This window comes from Tarenaya hassleriana, unplaced genomic scaffold (genome assembly GCF_000463585.1).
Source record: "Tarenaya hassleriana unplaced genomic scaffold, ASM46358v1 Cleome292, whole genome shotgun sequence".
Lineage (NCBI taxonomy): Eukaryota > Viridiplantae > Streptophyta > Magnoliopsida > Brassicales > Cleomaceae > Tarenaya > Tarenaya hassleriana.
In genome coordinates, this window is record NW_010966107.1 from 92,156 (window position 1) to 114,361 (window position 22,206).

General features: G+C 40.0%; 1 protein-coding gene across 1 annotated transcript; it reads left to right on the forward strand.

Annotated features, from left to right (window-relative positions):
* Positions 1–17,689: 17,689 nt before the first annotated feature.
* Positions 17,690–21,955, forward strand: LOC104818552 (the record flags this gene model as incomplete). The annotated part of the gene is made up of 5 exons (XM_010548171.1): positions 17,690–18,732; positions 20,405–20,843; positions 20,885–21,472; positions 21,599–21,621; positions 21,670–21,955. Coding segments are annotated over exons 1-5 (2,379 nt in total), but the record flags the coding sequence as incomplete, so codon positions are not given.
* Positions 21,956–22,206: the final 251 nt, after the last annotated feature.

Genomic DNA, 22,206 nt, shown 5'->3' on the forward strand with positions numbered 1-22,206 from the left:
TTTTAAATTAATTTTGATGAATATAAAACATAAATAACTAAAAAAATTAAACGATAAATACTTAAATGGAAACCAAATCATGTATTTGTAGGTAAATATTCCAGCGTATTATACCGAAGGATTACATAAAAACGTGTAACTACGTAGAATTACAATATTAGGTTAAAATATTAAATATATGTATTTAGGGTATTACCGTAAAATTATTTGGCAGGTTCAGAAAATGATATAAATATGTAGGAGAGATGAAAAAATGTACTTTTATATCTGAATTTTGTATTCTTTAGAATTATGCTGTCTAAATTTGTATTTTGGGAATAGATCTGCATTTATATCTTATAGATCTATGTATATATATATTGCAGTCTGCATTATAATAGTCCAACTATGCGTGACGTAATTTATATACATCGTAAATCACACAAATCATGTAGTCGGAAATAATATTTTAATTACAATATTCGGAATCATATTACTTATAAATAACGACATTGACTATCATAATGTAATCTCTACGATTCTTTAAACATGTATAATATATATATTATGGGTTAAAACTGAATCAAAGTGACATTTTTTTTAAAAAAAATAAGGATCACATATTCTATTTTAAATTTTAAATAAATTACATTTAAAAATATAATTCTTTAATTTTTTATTTATTTTTTATTAGTTAATAAAATATTAAGTTATTGATGTTTGCCGACATGTAAAACTCTCTCTGTCTCTCTCACCTGAACACGATACGAACAATCAAGAACAGAATGTAAAGACACACTGATTTTACGAGTTCCCGATCTCAGTGTAAGATCGGTACGTCTCACCCGGACCTGGTTTCTCTGGGAATCCACTATATATGTTTGTTTACAGAAGAAATTACAAGCTTTTCTCTCTTCCTTGTAACTGAGCAGATGTATTTAATAGAATTTACCGTTTACCAAAAAAAAAAAAAAATTACAAGCTTTGTTATGAGCTTCAATGGCTAAAACAAGAAGATGATCTAACGACCCTTCTCCCGAATTGATTTCTCTGGTTTATACTAAACCAATAGATTACAAAAGACCAAAACGCCCTCGACCGTTATAATAGCTGGCAGCTGATACGATTTCGTTTTCGGGTTCTGACTTAGATTCTCTGCTAGAGCTAGAGTCTTTGCCTTCTTCACCATTCACTTTAACAAACGAGCAATATCAATAGTTATTAACCACGAAATGAATAATTATTAATTTCGTTTCTAATCTAATAGAACAATTTTCTGTTGTCCATTTTCGCAACTCAATTGTGTAATAAAATTTTGTTTTAGTTTTTGCAATACAACATTGTTATTTTTGTTTAATTTTTGCAAGGATATTTCGTTTCAATATTTGTAACGAATTTGCTTTTGAAATTTAAAACAACGCTCAGTGTGATGATATGTGCAACTATATATATATATATTAGGTAAACACTTGTTTTGGATCAAAACACAGACTAATCTCTGAGTCGGAGATCAGAAATATGATTTGGAATAACATCCCCTCCCTAAAGTTGAATTCGAATTTGGTACGCGACAAATATTTTGCGCTCCCATTTTACCGGTTGAACTACTGGGTAATTATATTTTGTTGTAAGTGTGTATTACAAGCGCTAGAAACGATATTTATTATTTACAATGATATTTTTTGTTGAATATTGTTTAAAATTGCAACAAAATTTAATGTTGTCTTTACGTTGCTCTTGACCAATATATGTTATTGGTAATTGAAGGATATTTGTAACGTAATTTTTTTCCACTAGAATTTATAATAAATTTTTATCCTAATTTAATAAAAAATAAATAAATTCAAACAAAATAGAATTTATAGTAATATCTCAACTCTATACAAACGATGTTTTTTTTTTATAACGAAGTACCCCTAACTGCTACCCTTCGGACGCGCTGACTAGGTAAACTTCCGGCCCGGAAACAGCCTTTGTATATGAATCATATAAACCCAGAAATTACCTCCCTCCCCACCAGTAAGGAATCGAACACTCAACCTCAACATCATATAAACGATGTTGTTGTTAAATATAATGTATTGTCATCGTCATTATCATCGTCGCAATCATTTTCAACCACCCATCTCTTACAAAAATTAATATTTAATAATAAACCAAGATCATGTAATGACAAATCATTTCAAAATTTTCAAAATAATGTGTTTATAGATCATTTATAACTGCTACTTTTAATAGAATTGCTAATTACTATCTTAATATGATAAAAAGAAATAAATCCAACGTATAAATGATTCATAGTAATGTCAAAATTTTATACAAACTAAAACTTTTAATAATTATTAGTAACTAAGCTTTTTCGCTATAAAGCTCTTAGATAGTTCTTAGTAGCTAAGCTTTCTCGCTTTAAAGAAATGCAAGATAAAGGTACTAATCCAGCACTCACTGTATCTGGAAGGAATTAAACGCCCACATCTTCCAGAACTATGCCGCCACTGCACAGCTGCTCCGACGTCGCCTAGATCGATTAGTACGAAGCACACTTTTATCGCTCCAGCATGAACGCGACTGCGAAAGCAACGAATTCCTCCAGCAGTGGTACTCGCTCAATTTGAACCGAGATTTGCAACTATAAACTATGTATGAGTCTGTACTGTATTTTTTGTAAAGGTTGAATAACGTAAACTTCAAGTGTGGATCAGGGATCCTGGACTATGTACCACCCTTTTTAAGAAATATACCCAAATTTTATCAAAAAAAAAATTTGCCGGACCTGAATATAATAAAATGATATATTGTGTATAATATATAAATCAACTGGTCTTCTAAAAAAATTATAAGCCCTTGAAAAATATAATGGAGGATAATTTAAACTGAATATATAATTAATCAATCCATGACAATGAGTTCACATAGAATGTTGACATAAACAAAATTAAAAGAGAACATGAAGACAAAATACAGTAAATACAGAAAGATTATTTGAGGATTATGTAAAAGAAACCATGGTGCACGAGATCATTTTTTATATATAATATTCTTATTATTCAACATTACATCATACACGAGATCATTTTTTTATATGGAAGATCAGTCTTCTTCTGGTTAGATGATTGGATCAGTCTCGGACCACTCATTCAGTTTGTTGGTGACTTGGGATCGAGAATGCTCCGCTTGCCGAGATTCTGCACAGTCCGAGAGGCAACGACGAGGATGGGATGGCAGCTTCCACCAGCTAGGACTAATGCTATACAACAGATGCATATTGTCCTTGCAGGAACGGGACCGCCGGAGGATAGCAAGGGACCGGACAAGGTTTTATGGAGACATACTGAAGACTGTTTCCGTGAGTCTTTCACATCCCGTACAACTTGGGAGCAACTACAGAGCACACGACAAAGAATTGAATGGCATGATATCGTCTGGTTCAAGTCGGCGGTTCCCAGGTTTGCTTTTACTCATTGGCAGGTCATGCTCGGTCGTCTACCGACCAAGGACAGGCTAACCACATGGGGCATATCGATAGATAGTGGTTGCCGTCTATGCAACACTGACGCATAAGCAATTCTCATCTATTTTTTCGGTGCAATTTTAGTGCTACTGTCTGGATTGCATTCGCAGGGAAGATTTGGCCATCACCACCGACTGACCTGGCGGAGATTACGGCATGGATAAAGCATCCAATTCGGGACCGTAGCAACAACAAGTAGAACTTGATTAAGCTCCTCCTGCAGGTTGTCATATACGAAGTTTGGCGCGAGCGGAACGCTAAGAGTTTTCGTAATCAGTTCAAGAGTTTGGATTGCATAATGAAGAAAGTTAATCGAGTAATCAGAGATACTATCATGTCGAGGCAAGAAACTGTTTCGGTGGATGAAAACCGAATGTTGCAGGACTGGTATCATTTCACACGGTAGATTTGGGTGCTGGCTGTCTTTTGCAGATTGATATATATCGGTTGATATTTTGATGGTTTCCACATCTTGTTTGGGTTCCCTGTATCTTTTGGTTTCATCATTTTGGCTGGTTTGTAACTAAACTTCTTTCGGCTATATAATTTTTCACATTATACCAAAAAAAAAAACATTACATCATATACCGCGTGACTCGTATCTCATGTACTCAATATCTATATATGTATTTCGGTATTCGTTTGAATTCGAATCAGGAATGGTTCGGGTCAGGAATCGGTTATTATATTTTATTCGGTTCGTTTCGGTTCCAATTCTGATTTTTATTAAAAAAAATTATGTCGTTTTAACAAAATTCAGTTTTTTCGGATTTTTTAAAATTCGGTTCAGTTTGGTTTGGTTCAAGAAAATTCAACTTTTCTAAAATTAATATCTTTTGAAAATTTTAGATGGTTGAGATCGAAAAAAATACCGTATTTTTTCGTTTGGTTCATTGAAATGTCTACGCCTACTTTTGGTGTCTGTAATTTCTGATAGTTTTTTTTGGGTGTAATTTGGGTATATTAAATAAAAAAAGATGGTATACATGATCCACATTACAAGCTTACGCTATTTAAAACGACATAATCATCGCAACTGTTTCATCACATTTCGCTAATATTTTGTTACGATTTTTAAAATACCAAAATATTACAAGAAAATTTTAAAATAACATATTTACATATTGATATATGTATATACAAACATAAAACACATATACTATGCGCATATACATATAGACGGAATACCTACCAAACACATCGCCTATCATACGATTTCTATTTGATCAAACACCCCTAGTTCTAAAGCTCTCGGGGTTGTGTGTTTTAATTTATAATATATTCAACTGTTGTAATTGTTTTTTAAATAAATCTATTGTGTGTGTTGTGGAAGCGAAAATAATTGATATAGAATGAGATAATTGTTAGAGAAAAATATTTTTTCAAAAAGATAATTATTTAAAAAAATATTAGCTTGTCAAGGAACTAGAAACAAATTGTTTATGTTAATTAAAAGATATCCACAACTAGGCTGCAAAGCCGTAGGTTGAGTACATAACTTAAAAAATGAAAACAAATCTAAATATTTAGAATATTTTATGTTACTGTTTCGTCTTTCAAAAATCGTATGATGAATATTTTTTAAAAATAAATATGATATTAAATAATCTTTGACAACTCAGTCACACAGCGTGGACATAGATATAATAATAGAAGTGGATGAACTCGAATAAAAACAATATTATTTGAGGATGCATTTAAAAAGAAGAAAATATCTTACATGAGATTTTCTAATATAATAGTCATACTATTCAACATTACATAATCTTGGAGGTTGTGAGATGAGATCATATCCGCTCTGAGGTTCTTTTGTATAACTGTTAATTTGTAGAGAGCATGTCATAAATTTAAATTAACGATGCGCATATATATATATATATATATTGTTAGTTATTTTAGAGTAGATTGATGGACTTTAAAATGTCTCAAAGGATTCATGTTTCACGTTTATTACAAGTATGGTGGAGGAGTAAAATGCTTGTAAAAGACGTGTTGTGAATTGGTTAAGTGTTAAGGATTAGTCGGAAGATATTGTAGGTAGCTCGTTTTTCCTTATGAAGAAAACTGTGGAAAATGAGCGACCGCTCGGAAAAATGAGCGGGTAGCTCATTTTCTCTGATGAACAAAACTGGAAAAAAATGAGCGACCGCTCGGAAAAATGAGCGACCACTCGGGAAAATGAGCGACCCGCCTGATTTTTCTAAACTGTTCAAAATGAACGAAAAATCGTGACCGTTCGGAAAACATTTCCGATGTCTTTGCACTTTTGACTTTTGGAGTGTTAAAAACATTCCTAAACGTCTAAACACAGATGAGAAAAAAAAATCTAATTGATTTTTGAGAGATTTGGGAGCCATTTTGGTGAAGAATTTTGCAAACTCTTCTCCAACTTTTCTTGTTTATTCTCATTCGCGGGTTTTTCTGTTTCGGGCAACTTTTGACGAGCGAATCAATCGTTGCTGATCTTCTTTGTATCTCTAAACGTATTCTCGGGATTCTCCTTTGCTCGGTGGAGAGGGAATAACGTTTTAGGAAAGTGTTCTACACGCCTAGAAGATTATATCCGGGTTCTTACGTTTTTATTTTGATTTCATTGATTTTGTTGTTCTTTCCCACTGTATCCAGGCCCACATTTATTTTTACAATCTAAAACGTTGTCCCTTATTTCGGATACACGGGGAAGGGGGAATCGAATGACGGGTATGGGTTCTTCGGTGAGAGATCTAACTCTTGATTTTCACAAACTCGAGAATTTTGAGGGCGTGGCTTTCCGACGGTGACAAAAGAAGATGAAATTTCTTCTTACTACATTGCACGTGGCATATGTGATTAGCACTCCACGACCGGATGAGAATGAAGAGGAGACGCTCGCTCAAGCGCGTACGAGGAATAAGTGGGACAACGACAATTATGTGTGTTGCAGACACATATTGAACGGTATGTCCGATGCCCTTTTTGATGTGTATCAAAATATAGAGACTGCAAAAGAATTGTGGTCCAAATTGGAAGAGAAATACATGTCGGAAGACGCCTCGAGTAAGAGGTTTCTTGTAAGCGAGATTAACACTTACAAGATGGTGGACGCAAGACCGGTTATGGAGCAATTTCATGAGTTCCAGAGGATCTTGAGTAGTTTTACTCAACATGAGTTGAAAATGGACCGGGTACTTCTTTGTATGTTCTCTCTTCCAATGTTTCAGATTTATGGCATGCTAGATTATGTCACGTTCATTTTAAACGGATGCATGTAATGTCTAAGTTAGATCTTATTCCACCATGTGAATTGGAGAATGATCATCGTTGTGTTACTTGCATGAAAACAAAAATTACGAGGCTGTCATTTCCAAACGTAGAAAGAAGTTCAGACATTCTAGAACTTGTGCATAGTGACTTATGCGATTTCCATAGTACACCGTCTCTAGGAAATAAAAAGTACGTAGTTACGTTTATTGAGGATTTGACTAGGTTATGCTACGTTTACTTGTTGCATTCCAAAGACGAAGCTTTGGATAAGTTTAGGGTGTACAAGTCCGAGGTTGAAACACAACTCGGGATTAATCTCAAGAAGCTTCGAACCGATAGGGGAGGGGAGTATTATGATTCGACATACTTTGAATCCGTATGCGTGATTCATGAGACGACCGCTCCGTATACACAACAACAAAACGGTGTAGCGGAAAGAAAGAATAGGGTGTTGAAAGAAATGGTAAATTCCATGCTTTCTTTCTCGGGATTAAGCGAGGGTTTTTGGAGAGAAGTCATGTTAACGGCTTGCTATATTCTTAATCGAGTTCCCTCGAAGAAGAATAAAATAACCCCATATGAGCTATGGTATAAGCGAAAACCAAATCTGAATTATTTTCGGATCTGGGGTTGTCGGGCAATAGTTAAAGTGTCGGAACCCAAACGAAAAACTTTGGGTGAACGAGGAATCGAGTGTGTCTTTATAGGTTATGCTTCTCATAGCAAGGCCTATAGGTTCTATGTTATAGAACAGAACGACTATATAACCGTTCATACGGTTATAGAGTCGAGAGATGCATTATTCGACGAGAGTCACTTTTCTTCGGTTGAAAGACAACCTCCAGCTATACCGAGTTCAAGTGATAGAGTAGTCGATCACGATGACGGACAACGTGAACCTCGTAGAGGTAAGCGTATAAGGAAAGAAAAAACTTTTGGTCCGGACTTTCATATGTACGTAATAGAAGGTACTAATGAGTCGATCGTGACTCAACTCGCTTATGTTTACAATATCGATGAAGACCCTAGGACTTTTGGTGAAGCGATGAGATCGCAGAATGTCGCATTCTGGAAAGAAGCGATAAATGATGAGATGGACTCTATCATGAGCAACAACACTTGGATCTTAGTAGATCCTCCTCCAGGTTGTAAACCGATTGGTTGCAAGTGGATCTTCAAAAGGAAGATGAGAGTCGATGGAACTATCGATAAGTTCAAGGCTCGTATAGTAGCTCAAGGCTTTAGACAAAAAGAAGGTATTGATTTCTTTGATACGTATGCACCGGTAGCTAGAATAGCTACAATAAGATTGTTGACCGCGCTTGCAGCGATAAACAATCTTGTGATCCACCAAATGGATGTCAAAACGGCATTCTTGAATGGTGATCTAGAAGAGGAGGGGTATATGAAGCAACCAGAAGGTTTTATCCTATCGGGACAAGCACACAAGGTGTGCAAGTTAGGCAAATCATTGGATGGGTTAAAACACGCACCCAAACAATGGCATCAAAAGATTGATGATGTCGTTTTGGCTAACGGATTTCGTCTGAATCAATCAGACAAGTGTGTATATAGCAGGTTTGATAATAACGGTCATGGAGTTATCATTTGCTTATACGTGGATGATATGCTCATATTCGGTACAGAATTAGAGCAAGTCAAGAAGACCAAAAACTTCTTGTCATCGAAGTTTTCGATGAAAGACTTAGGTGAGGCTGACGTTATCCTAGGCATTAGGATAAACGGGATCGAGGTTCGATAACACTATCTCAATCACATTATGTAGAGAAAGTGTTAAAACGATTTGATATGTTTGAAAGCCCTCCGGCTTCTACTCCGATGGATTGTAGCGCTAAGTTTGCACCTAATAGTGGGGAACTGGTAGCTCAACTTGAGTACGCTAGTGTCATTGGTTGTTTGATGTATGCTATGACTAGCACTCGACCCGACATAGCATACGCGATAGGAAAGTTGAGTAGATACACGAGTAACCCAAGCGTACATCATTGGAATGTTGTACGGAGAGTACTTCGGTACTTGAAAAAGACAATTAATTATGGTCTACACTACACGGGTCAACCTTCGGTGTTAGAAGGATATACCGATGCGAGTTGAACTCTAGTGAAGAGGATTATGCCTCGATGAGTGGATGACTTTACCTTTTAGGTGGAGCGGCTATTTCTTGGGCTTCCAAGAAACAAACTTGTATTTCGGATTCGACCATGGCATTGGAATTTATCGCCTTAGCGGCTGCTGGGAAAGAAGCAGAATGACTAAGGAATTTTGTATTCGAAATACCGTTATGGCCTAAACCGGTATCGCCTATTGCAATACATTGTGATAGTGCTGCGACATTGGCTAAGGCATACAACCATGTTTATAACGGAAAGTCTAGACACATCGGTTTAAGACATAACTATATGAATAGTCTGATTAAAGACGGGGCCATAATGGTGGATTTTGTGCGGACCACACAAAATTTGGCGGATGCTTTCACAAAAAATTTTCCAAGGGACGTGGTACACAAAATGTCGCAAGGGATGGGACTAGAGCCAGTTTTATATATGAATTGCAAGTAAAGGAATCTTAACTCAACGTCTAGTACAATGCTAGATCTTGAGTTCAATGAGTTAAATCCTTTACTATGTGATTGTAGATGCTTCACGACTACACATCTCGAGGTAAACATCTAGGTTATGCAATGTAAAGAGGATGTTTTAACTTAATGAGTCCTTTGACAAAGTGCTTAGTTGCATGACACGATATCATAAAGGATTCACCTATACAAGCATGAAGTGAGGCCGCTTCAAGATGTTGGTGGCTCAAAATCCGTGTGCTTGTGAATGGATATGGACACATGGCCGTTATAGTGTCAAGGATTGCAGAAAAACTTGTAGTGACTTTGTGTGTGTTTTGTACTCGATAGCTCAATTAGGATTACTAGGTTCAATCGTTTCGACACCTATGTAATTCGAGTTTATTGTTGTACGTTACACTAAGTGGAAGTTCAATCGAAAGATACTTTCATTTATGCACAAAGTTGTGAGGATGACGGATTGTCGTTTGGTTTCCATAGACAACCTACTCTAAAATGGTGGACGATTGTTAGTTATTTTAGAGTAGATTGGTGGACTTTAAAATCTCTCAAAGGATTCATGTTTCACATGTATTACAAATATGGTGGAGGAGTAAAATGCTTGTAAAAGACGTGTCGTGAATTGGTTAAGTGTTAAGGATTAGTCGAAAGATATTCTAGGTAGCTCGTTTTTCCTTATGAAGAAAACTATGGAAAATGAGCGACCGCTCGGAAAAATGAGCGGGTAGCTCATTTTCTCTGATGAACAAAACTGGAAAAAATGAGCGACCGCTCGGAAAAATGAGCGGGTAGTCGGGAAAATGACCTGCTCATTTTCTCTGATGAATAAAACTGGAAAATGAGCGACCACTCGGGAAAATGAGCGACCCGCCTGATTTTTCTGAACTGTTCAAAATGTGAGCGACCGCTCGGAAAAATGAGCGGGTAGCTCATTTTCTCTGATGAACAAAATTGAGAAAAATGAGCGACCGCTCGGAAAAATGAGCGACCGCTCGGGAAAATGACCTGCTCATTTTCTCTGATGAATAAAACTGGAAAATGAGCGACCACTCGGGAAAATGAGCGACCCGCCTGATTTTTCTGAACTGTTCAAAATGAACGAAAAATCGTGACCGTTCGGAAAAAAACTTCCGATGTCTTTGCACCTTTTGACTTTTGGAGTGTTAAAAACATTCATAAACGTCTGAACATAGATGAGAAAAAAAATCTAATTGATTTTTGAGAGATTTATGAGCCATTTTGGTGAAGAATTTTGCAAACTCTTCTCCAACTTTTCTTGTTTATTCTCATTCGCGGATTTTTCTGTTTCGGGCAACTTTTGAGGAGCGAATCAATCGGTTCTGATCTTCTTTATATCTCTAAACGTATTCTCGGGATTCTCCTTTGCTCGGTGGAGAGGGAATAACGTTTTAGGAAAGTGTTCTACACGCCTAGAAGATTATATCCGAGTTCTTACATTTTTATTTCGATTTCATTGATTTTGTTGTTCTTTCCCACTGTATCCAGATCCACATTTATTTTTGCATATATGACGTGGATGATGTAGTAGAGAACCTAAAAAATGAAGCATTTTGGAAAAATATGTTGTCCATAATAGAATTAACGTGATTAATGTGATCTGAGATATATATTTTTTTTGTAAACAAGTGTCAATGGATGCATGTTCCATCGACTCTATACTGAAACATGGTAAACCGTATACTAAGATATTTAAAGGGAACTCCAAGTAAAGGGATATGACTACAATCCAATAAGGACACTCGCACACGAACTGGACACTAGACATAATGGATTAAAAATCTACGACGAAATACTGCATATTCATTGGAGAAAACCTCGTAACATGGAAAAATAAAAAACAAACGGTGGTGACACGATCAAGTGCGGAGGTTGAATACTGAACGATGGCCAACACGATATGTGAACTTGAAAGGCTGAAACATTTATTAGAGGATCTCAACATTACCATTACTCATCATATGCCACTTCACTGCGATAACCAAGCGGCGTATCACATCGCATCGAATTGAGTGTTCCATGAGAGGACAAAACATATTGAAGTCGATTGTCACTTAATACGAGAAAAGATCGACCAAGGGATCATCTCCATAGTCTACACCAAAAGCTCGGAACAATTCACCGACATTCTTACCGATCGAGTCGACTACGTCACATGTACTCAACAAACTCCTTGGCAAGATTGCTTGTCGATTACCGACAATCAATCTTGAGGGGAATATTGAGAAACAAAAAGGACCGCACAACAACCCCATCTACTCGCCCTGCTACTCCTCCCCCCACCAAATTGCTTTATCCACTAAATACCACCACAAACACCCATCCGTCATCTTCGAATCCTAAATCCCTAATTCCAAAATCTCTCTCTCATAATGACGAATCTCTCACTCATATACAAGATTTTTCACCTTTGCAAGCTTCTACCTTTTTCCACCCCCAATCGCGAGCTACAGCACTGTCGACCTCTATGGGCATACCTCCGTCTGCTACACAACCATCGGCCTCTCCTCCCTCCTCACTCCTGCAGAGCAATTCGGCAACTCCCCAAGATGAACTACCTAGTTCTCAACCACATGCTTCCAGCTTTCTGTGGGCACAACATCTTCGGTCAACTTCTCGAAATCTATCGAGAATAACCAATCCTACCTACTCAGCGAATGGGACGCCCAGGGTTAAAGTTCCAGGTTCGGTCTTTATGGAAGCATCTCGTGTTTGGATAGGTTACTTGGTTGGTCAATTCTATGGAATAACTCCTTCTGCTTCTAAGATTTTTCTAACTCTAAACCCAATATAGGGAAAGGTCGACAGTTAGTGACACATCTTGTCTGTTTTATGTCCCTGATTCTACAACAAGAGAATGGATCTTAGAGGTGGGAATCTGGCATATTGCAGATGTAATGTTTGCGATCTCGAACTGCCTCGCTTCGGAAACCCTCCATTACCACTGCTCCGATTTGGATCAAGCTAAAGAATATTCCTGTTGAGCTATACTCGGTTAAGGGTATTAGCTATATCGCTTGTGGTATCGGTGAACCGTTACATACGGAGAAAATGAAGTTAGACCCTCTAAACGTCGGTGAAGCTCTAGTCAAAGTGGAAATATAACTTGGATCGATTCTTCCTAGGATAATCGAAGTGGAAGATGATAAAGGGAAAGTGGTCAATGTGGATGCTGTCTATTCTTGGATCCCCCCTCGATGCTCCCGTTGTGAGGAATATGGCCATAAACTGCCGAATTGTCCATCACCATCTGTTGTATCCAACGATCCTGTCCCTGATCTTACCAAAGACAACCCAACCATAACACCAACAACTTCACCTCAGCCAACTTCCGCCCCAGAAATTCATATTACGCCAGAAACATCCCAACCTCTATTACCTATTCCACCCAGTTTGCCAACAACTTCCAATCTTGGAAGTCCTGGACAATTCGACTCTCCATCAACATCATCTCATGCTTCTCTGCAAGGGGAATGCATGTTTGATTCGGAAGAACAACTTGTCCAAGATAACTAACCATCTTCACATACATTCACTAAACTACTTTCTACTACACCCGCTACCTATCATTGCCAAAAATTCTGCTTTGACTCTAATGAATAACTAGTGGTAGAAGCACAACGAATTCTACACGCTCGATCTTCCACTGCTTCTACAGCCCAAAAAATCCAGTATACCCTTCGTTCTCGTGTCAACAGATTCCCCATTGATCCTTTAGACTTCACATTAGTCGGGAAAGCTCGGAAGGGGAAAGGCAAACTTTAGAATTTGACTGGTTATGGTTTTTAGACGTATATGACAGTCTTAGTGCAACTCTTTAGTTATTTGGATTTGGTATTGTGAATTCTACTATTTGTACTTAGGGATGCTAACCCACGGGTTATCACTATTGTAAAAACAATTATATTTATAAGATTTGCCATTAACATAAAAAAAACCGGACTTGAAGACCCAAATTCAGCTCACCCATGACCGAGACATTACTGAACCCACAACTATCCATGGTAACTTCAGCTGCAAGAAACTAAAGGACAATACATAGTGGAGCATATCACACGAGATTACATTGAGGAGAATTAGGAGTGATTGGGTGAAGTGTATGTTGACCTCCATGAACATAAAATCATGTACGTGAGAATGGAACCTTAATTTCCATTCCTACCACATGCACTTACCATAGAATTAATTATGTATAGATTTTTTTTCTTTTATAACGGAGAATCTTAACTGCTATCTTTCGGACGCACTGACTAGTTAAATCTCCGATACGCAAACAACTTTTGTATATGGCCCTTTGGCCCAGAAATTACCCCTCCCCCATACGGGATCGAACATTTGTACAGACACGTATGCAGGAATTGTAATACCCCGAAACTCGAATCGAATATTTAATTATTTAAAAATAAATAATTAAATAGGGATGTCACTAAATCACCAAAAATAAATAGCGCAATGCCGAGGAGAGGCACGAGGATCGTCACGCGCGGGGAGGATCGAGAAGGAACGAAGAAACAAAAAAAAAAGGAAAAAAAAGAGAGCCTGGTCCGGGGCGGACCAACGACTCAGCCGGAGTCGGACTGGACAGGCGGACTGGGAGAAGAATTCAGAAAAAAAATAAACTGAGCCCGGTCCGCCGGACCAACTCCTGGTCCGCCGAACCGGGACTCGACAGATTTTCCAGCTCGCCATCTTGCGGTCTTGGGACGCGAGTTCCGCCTGAGTCCGCGAGCTGGCTGTCGTCCTGCCGCCTCCCACGCCTCGAGGAAGTTGCAGGTTGGTCCGTGAGCCCAAGATTTAACCCATTCACTCCCTCTCCAACACGAAATCGACCCTAGAAACCTCTCCCAAAACCATTTCGGGTGGAAGGGGAGGAAGAAGAGAAACTGGGAGAAAGAGGGAGAAAGGAGACGAACCGAGGCAAGGGGAGCTCGGTGAGACCAAGAGGGACGTGCCCAGACGTGTCCCGGAGCTTCTCACGCCGTGTGGAGCCACGAGGAACTCACCAAAGCTCGGACCAACTCAAGAACATGTGAGTGGTTTGGGTTGGATTTGTGCAATCTCGTGTTCAATGTTTAATGGTGCATTCGAGATTTTCCTTGCGTGTTTGAGCTATAGAACATGTTTAGGGTTGTCAAACTATGTTTAATTGGTATTTAGAAGCCACCCCGAATCGATTCGGGTGAGAAAAATCGAGTTGAAATCGGAGGAAATCGCGAGGAAGAAGAAGGTTCCAGTCCCGGTCCGCCGGACCATACGTGGTCAGCTCCGGACCAGGACTAGAAAACACGTGCAGTCTGCCGAGCCACGGGAAGAGAAGGCGGACCGAGGGAAAAACACGCCTGGTCCGCCGGACCAGACCCTGGTCCGCCGGACCAGACGTGTTCCGAGGCGACGCGCACCGACGGACCAGAAGAAAGGAGGCGGACAGGAGAAAAAAAACACGCCTGGTCCGGGGCTGACCAACCCTGGTCCGCCGGACCAGACGTGCTCCGAAGTCCCACGGTCCGCCGAGCCAGGAAAGAAAGCGGACCGAGAGAAGAACACGCCTGGTCCGCCGGACCAGACATGTTGAAAAGAGCCGCACACCGTCGGACCAAGGGAGCGGACCGAGAGAGAAGGATCGGTCTGGTCCGGGGCTGACCAATCCTGGTCCGCCGGACCCGACGTGTTCTCTCTCGGGCCGACGGACCAAAAATGACGGAGCGGACCAGGGGAAGAAGGAGACCTGGTCCGGCTGACCAGAATTCGGTCCGCCGGACCAGACTCAGGAAACTTAGAAAAAAAGGGCTTCGGCCGGGAAGGAGAAAACGACCCTCGGGGTTGACCCGGGCCCGACCAGACGTGACTATGGGCGAACCAAACTATCAACGGAGGGCAGGCTTCGCGATTGGGATCAATCAGAATAAGTTTCGTTAAAACGTTACGTGACGTGGCGAGATGTGTGATATCAAACTACGAGGGGTCGTTGTATGATTGCTTGCGGGTAGAGCTGTATGGCGTTGAACGGTATTCTGGTAGGGACCGAATACCGTGATACGCGTGGTTGTATCATGGGGATATTGCACATTGTGTGCCATGTGTGTAGCTTGCTCGTGCGTACGAGCCAAGCGTGATTGTGTTTGTGGATGGTTGTGGACTCAACCATCGCCGTCATGGACTTGACGGGCGTCTGAGACGCGTTTTGTCGTGTGCGACACGACGGCCAACGTCATGGACTTGACGGGCGTGGACTTGCCCCTAGTCATGGATTTGACTAGGGTATATGGCTGGACCTTGTGGTGGACTCCACAGGGATATGATTGTATTTCCGTTGTGTCGTGGACTCGACATCGGTAGTCACGAGAGTGACGGGCGCAGGAGACGCGCACGATCGCATGTGATGCGATGGCCAACGTCACGCGGGTGACGGGCGTGGATTCGCTCCTGGTCATGGATTTGACCAGGGTATATGGCTAAGCCTTATGGTGGATTCCATACGGGCGTGTTTGTGTTTGCTATTGTTGTGGTTATTGTATTGGTATACTTATTGCATGTGTATTTGGGAATGTCGACTGTACCGTCCTCATTGGGAACGGGATTCCCGGGTTCCACCCGGGCTACTCACTAAGCAGTTGTGCTTAGCCCTCGTGGTTTACATTTTTCAGATCACGAGGATTACGCCTAGCGCCTCAGCAGACGACGAACCGAGAGAAGCAGCATCATGTACGAGATTTGTATTCTGAATCAAAGAACTTGTCGTTTCACTTTTGTACGGTTGTATTATGAATATTCGGACATGCGTCGTGGTTTACATTTTTCAGATCACGAGGATTACGCCTAGCGCCTCAGCAGACGACGAACCGAGAGAAGCAGCATCATGTACGAGATTTGTATTCTGAATCAAAGAACTTGTCGTTTCACTTTTGTACGGTTGTATTATGAATATTCGGACATGCGACTTTTGCGATACTAATCGCTTTGTATTTCCCGCTGCTACTCTAATTTTAATTAAAAATGTTTTTTTTTTGGATTTCGGAATTTTCGCTTCCGCCACTTATTAAATTGTTATTTTACTTAATATCGTCCATGTGGCACAGCCCGTATACTGTACACGGGTTACGGGTGTCACAGGAATAATAGAAACGTATGCAGGAATAATACAATATTTTTCTGGTTTCTCAATCTCCTCTTCATGTAAGAGAGATCCAGAAAACATTTTTTTTTCTTCTAAAAAACGTTCACAATAAATTATAAATTAAATGTTAAGATATAACAATAGCCTTCATGGTTTTCTAATAAAAAAAAATTGTGAAGGACAGTTCACACTGAAATATATAATTGATCGATCTTTGACAATTCCGTTCACCGAAAACGTGGACCTAATACATAATTACGGGACAAAGAAGACGAAATCGAATTAAAAACAGATCAGATGATGATAAATATATGATTATATATTTATTCAACATTACGTATTGGATGCTGACAGAGCCATATGCTGCGTTACTCTCGTGTCTCATGTATCTCTCTTCCATTTAATCATTTCCATGCATTGCGCGAAATTGTTTTATATAACTGTGTTGTTTTGGTTGTTAAAAGGTTGTTGCAGGTTCAACAACCTGAGAGATTTTAGGAGAAGAATCCGACGAAGATTGCACTCGAGCAAATCTGAGGTACAATTGACGAGATTCAGATAGAGTCAAAGACCGAAGAGATAAAGTCAAAGACTGAAGAGATAGAGTTAAAGGCTGAAGAGATAGAGTCAATAACAAGAGATAAGGCAAGATCCTGAAGATAGACTCGAAATCAGCAAGAATCAAGAAGAAGTCGATCCAATCACTTCGTGAAGATCTAAGGACGAACCAGAAGAGTTTAAATAGAGGGTCAAGTGCATATCAGCTCTACGGAGAGCATGAGCATAATTTCTTAGTCTATTTCGTTCAGTGAGTGTGTTCTCATTCTTTGGTGAGTGCGAGTCTGAGAGGGAGACCGATTGGGTAAATCTCTTTTCTCTGGTGAGTGATTTATGTTGTGAGGTTTGATCAGTAGAATTCATTGTGAGAGGGGAAGAAACTCAGGGGGAGTTTCGGGTGTGTGTAGTAAGTACGATTCTTACAACAAAAATTGAGTTGTACTTGACTATCTTTCTCAAGTGAATAGAACTGATTAGTTTTCCGCATTACTCTTTGAGTGTTCAACTTTTTCAATTGGTATCAAAGATGGTCACTGATCGTAGGCGAAAGGTCCTCTCATATCAGTGTACGTGTTGAAGAGTCAATATGGACTCACTCAAAGAGTTTCAATCTCTGGGAAGATCCACAATTCTCGATTCCGAAAATTATAGTTTTTGGAAAGTGAAAACTATGAATCTCATCAAAGGGATTGATGAAGATGCTTGGAGTTCAGTAGAAGAAGGTTGGAGTGCCCCAATCGATGTGAAGGATGGAAAAGAGGTTCTGAAACCCAGATCTGAGTGGACACCTTCAGAAAAGCGAGCATCAGCACTGAACTCAAAAGCTATAACCATCATTTTCAATATAGTTGATAAGGACGAGTTTAAGCAAATTCAAGGGTGCAAGTCAGCAAAAGAAGCCTGGGATGCGCTTGAATTGATTCATGAAGGAACATCAAGTGTCAAGCGCACAAGGAGAGATCTAATCAAGCATCAGTTCAATATGCTTCAAATGGGAGAAAACGAGAGTGTCAAGGAATTCTGTGGCAGGCTGAATGCACTAGCAAACGAAGCAGGGGTCCTTGGAAAGACCTATCGAGATAAACAACTCGTGGCAAAACTCCTGGTAAGCTTACCTAAAAAGTTTATGTCTCATAAATCTGCTTTTACTATGGTAAACAATGTGGATACTATCAGCTTCAAAGAGACAGTTGGGGCTTTTGTTGCTCACGAGTTAGAACTGGAACTATATGAAAAGCCAAAAGGAGGGATTCCAAACAAGGGGTTGGCACTTCATGTTCCAGAATCATCTGAGGCTCCCAGCCAAGTGTCATTGGAGGAAGACGGCGATGATTGTGAAAACATTCAACCGGTTTTTTTAAAAAAAAAGCCAAGTATCACTGGCAAAGCAGAGTCGAGAAATTCTGGAAAATGTCTGGAATGCCAGGGAGCAGGTCACTGGAAGGCTGAATGCCCTAGCATTACCAAGAGGGAGGCAATGTTGAAAAATCTGAAGGATCTTCAATGTTATGAGTGCAAAGGATATGGACACACGAAGAACGAATGTGCAATTAGAAAAACAAGAGGTAAATCTCTGATCACTCATGAAGAGATTGATACCGATTATGATGAAGAAAGTGGAGAAGAGATGTCAAATTTTGTTGCATTCATTGGAATAATCGAAGAGACTGAAGAAGAGATATCCGAAGAAGATCTGTACAAGGATATGTCAAGGTTGTACGACATCAATACTGTTGGGTTCCCTTCGGGTTCCTAGCATGTGATCTCATCGATCTAGGGTTTGGATTCTAGGTTTCATGCAGCGGAAGAAAAGATCTAAACCTAGCCAAACGTCACACAAAACCAATTGTGCAATAACCCGAACAATCGTGTATATCATCGTGGGATTCAAATACTTACCTCGTTCTTTCAAGATCTGGAAGTATCGATCGATCCAGGGCCTGTTTTAATCACCAAGAGTTGAAAGCACAACTCCTCTACACGTATCCACACCGGCGGGATGAATTCCAACAGCTTGGAACGTATTTGCTAGGATTTGTGAAGAGAAAACGATGTCCTAGACTTGGAATCGATATTCCGATGTTTAGAACTCAAGAGAAAGCTTCTCCAAAGCTCTAGGAAGTGTCTAGGACGTCTGAGAGTGATTCTCTAGGGTTTGTGGCGGCTCCCACACTTAATTAGAATTGCCCAAAACCCTAAAACGTGAGAAAAAGGAAACTGTCCCGTAAGTCGGACCGTCCGGTCTAGGTATGGAACGGACGGTCTGACCTTCTACGCGGAATGGACGGTCCGTAATCCTACGCAGAACGGACGGTCTGGCGATTACGGAACAGTCGATCCATTGCTCAGCGGAACGGACGGACTAACATGGCTGGACCGTCCGGTCCAGGCCTGGACCAGACGGTCTGGTCGTCTGGAACCCTTCCAGCTCGTTCCGTGGTTTCTTTCTCGCGTCGTTTTCTTCACGTGTGATCCATCCCTAATGGTGTCTGATCCTGTAGGCCCATTCGAAGTGGTAGTGACTTCGGAAACTCTTTCCGAAACCACAAGTCATGGTAAGCCTCTAGCAAGACGCCATGACCACCCACCTAGAATAGAGTTAGAGGTGATCTAACAAAGCCAGTCATAGTTCGAGTTCTGATCCTTTGTCTCACGATGTCGTATGTTGAACAAGGGCATGGTATGAGCCACCCTTCAAGTTCAACCGCTTACTCGTCTAGGCAAACCGACGATTAAATAGATGTACATTCATCTATAGTGTGGCTACGCATTTTCACAGTCCGATTTCCACGAGGGGCCCAACGACATCTCTCCTGCGTAGGAGGTGACAAATCCCGTATTGCATGTCTACTATCTGCATATGATTCGTGAACATATCTGAGCAACGCCGTTATGATCATCCGAGCAAAGACGACGTTTGACGCAGTCAAGACACGTCACTCCTCATATCAGATACTCTAGACATCTCAGGTCTGAGGATCCAAGAACGAACCGCTGTATGAGATTCAAGTCATGACTCATGTCCATGTGACAATCTCATGCGGGTCATCCAGTAACTCGTTCCAAACGAGAACCCATGATTGTGATTCGCATCTAATGCACAATCTCATGCGGGTCATCCAGTAACTCGTTCCAAACGAGAACCCATGATTGTGATTTGCGTCTAATGCATATGATCATAATCATCTATCACACATCATGCTGGTCTTAATTCATCATTGTTCCCACAATGATAATTGACCAGGGAGTTTAGAATCATCTGCAACGATTCAAGGATATTTTTCGTAATATAACAAACATGCTAATCATATAACGGGAAAAATAATGCATTCATAAACCAATGAATCAATACATAGTCAAAATGTCATATCACGGATCATCGTAGAGCATTACAACCAACAAATACAAGATTGATCAAAGAACAGAAGAAGAAAGAGGCAAAGATCTTGGAAATCAAGAAGCAGCTGGATACGAAAGTATCAGAAGTTGATAATCTGAAGAAGCAACTAAAGGAGAAAGAGGAGAAGATTATCTTATTACAGAATCAGTTGGAAGGTTCCATGAAGAATGTGAGAATGCTTGGAAATGGCACTGCAAAATTGGATCACTTACTGACAATCGGGCGAACAGATTCTGGACATACTGGACTTGGATATACCGGAGGGAGTAAAAACAAAGTAGGAAACTTTGTTTCAGGAGGAAAACTTGGAGATGAAGTGATCTCACAAGTACAACAGACTCCAAAGATCAAGATTGATCTATATCCAAGAAAAGACCGCAGAACTATCGTGAGCATCGCACTTGTTTCTACTGTGGAACAAGAGGTCACATCAGAATGAATTGCTACTACTGGAAAAATTATTAGGTACCACCCACTCTGAGATGGAGGCAAGTCTGGAGAAGAAAAGATGTCTCGAGGTGTAATGTGGCATACACTTCTGAACTGAAGTCAAGCGAACAATGGTGGTATTTTGACAGTGGATGCTCACATCATATGACAGGAGATGTCAGTATGCTGTCTACATTCGAAGAAAATCTCAAAGGAGGAAACGTGACATTTGGAGATGGAAGAAAAGGAAAGATCTTGGACAAAGGAAATCTGGATGCATCAGGACTGCCCAAACTTACAGATGTCAATGCTGTCCAAGGACTCAAGGCAAATCTCATAAGCATCAGTCAATTGTGTGACTTTGGATTTCAGGTAAATTTCACTAAAGATGCTTGTGTTGTTACAAATTTTCTTGGAGATTGTGTGTTGACAGGAAAAAGAACTCCAAGTAATTGCTACACTTGGGTAAATCCTGACGAAAGCACTCAAAGTGAGAAATGCTTCACAGCAGCTGACTCTGAACTAGAGTTATGGCATCAACGATTGGGACACATTAACACAATGTCGTTGGTAAAGCTGTCAAGGTCAAATGTTGTACGAGGATTACCTGAGTTATCATCGCAGGTAACACTGGTGTGTAAAGCATGTCAACTTGGAAAGCAAATCAAGGTGAATCATAAAACGATCGATGGGATACACACATATGAAATCCTTGAGTTGATGCACATGGATTTGATGGGACCAATGCAGACGGAGAGTCTTGGAGGAAAGAGGTATGTGTTTGTATGTGTTGATGATTTCTCACGTTTTACTTGGGTCAGGTTCTTAAGAGAGAAGTCAGAAACATTGGGTGTATTCGAACACTTATGGCTGCAACTCCGAAATGGAAAAGGAAGTGTTCAGAGAATTCAGAGTGATCATGGGCGTGAATTTGAAAATGAACAGTTTGCAGAATTCTGCAACAAATATGGGATTGTCCACGAGTATTCTGCACCTAAAACTCCTCAACAAAATGGAGTGGTTGAAAAGAAGAATAGGACACTGCAAGAAATGGCGAGAACAATGTTACATGCAAGAAACGTTACGAAACGTTTCTGGGCAGAAGCGGTAAGTACGGCATGCTACCTTGTCAATGTTGGGTTCCCTTCGGGTTCTTAGCATGCGATCTCATCGTTCTAGGGTTTGGATTCTAGGTTTCACGCAGCGGAAGGAAAGATCTAAACCTAGCCAAACGTCACACATGTTGGTTTAGTGCTCTATGATGTACTGATTATGAGCTTTGTTCAGATACATTCGATGTATTGATACTTTCTATAGTTTTATGAGAGTATTTGATTCATTACATGTTCTTGCATACT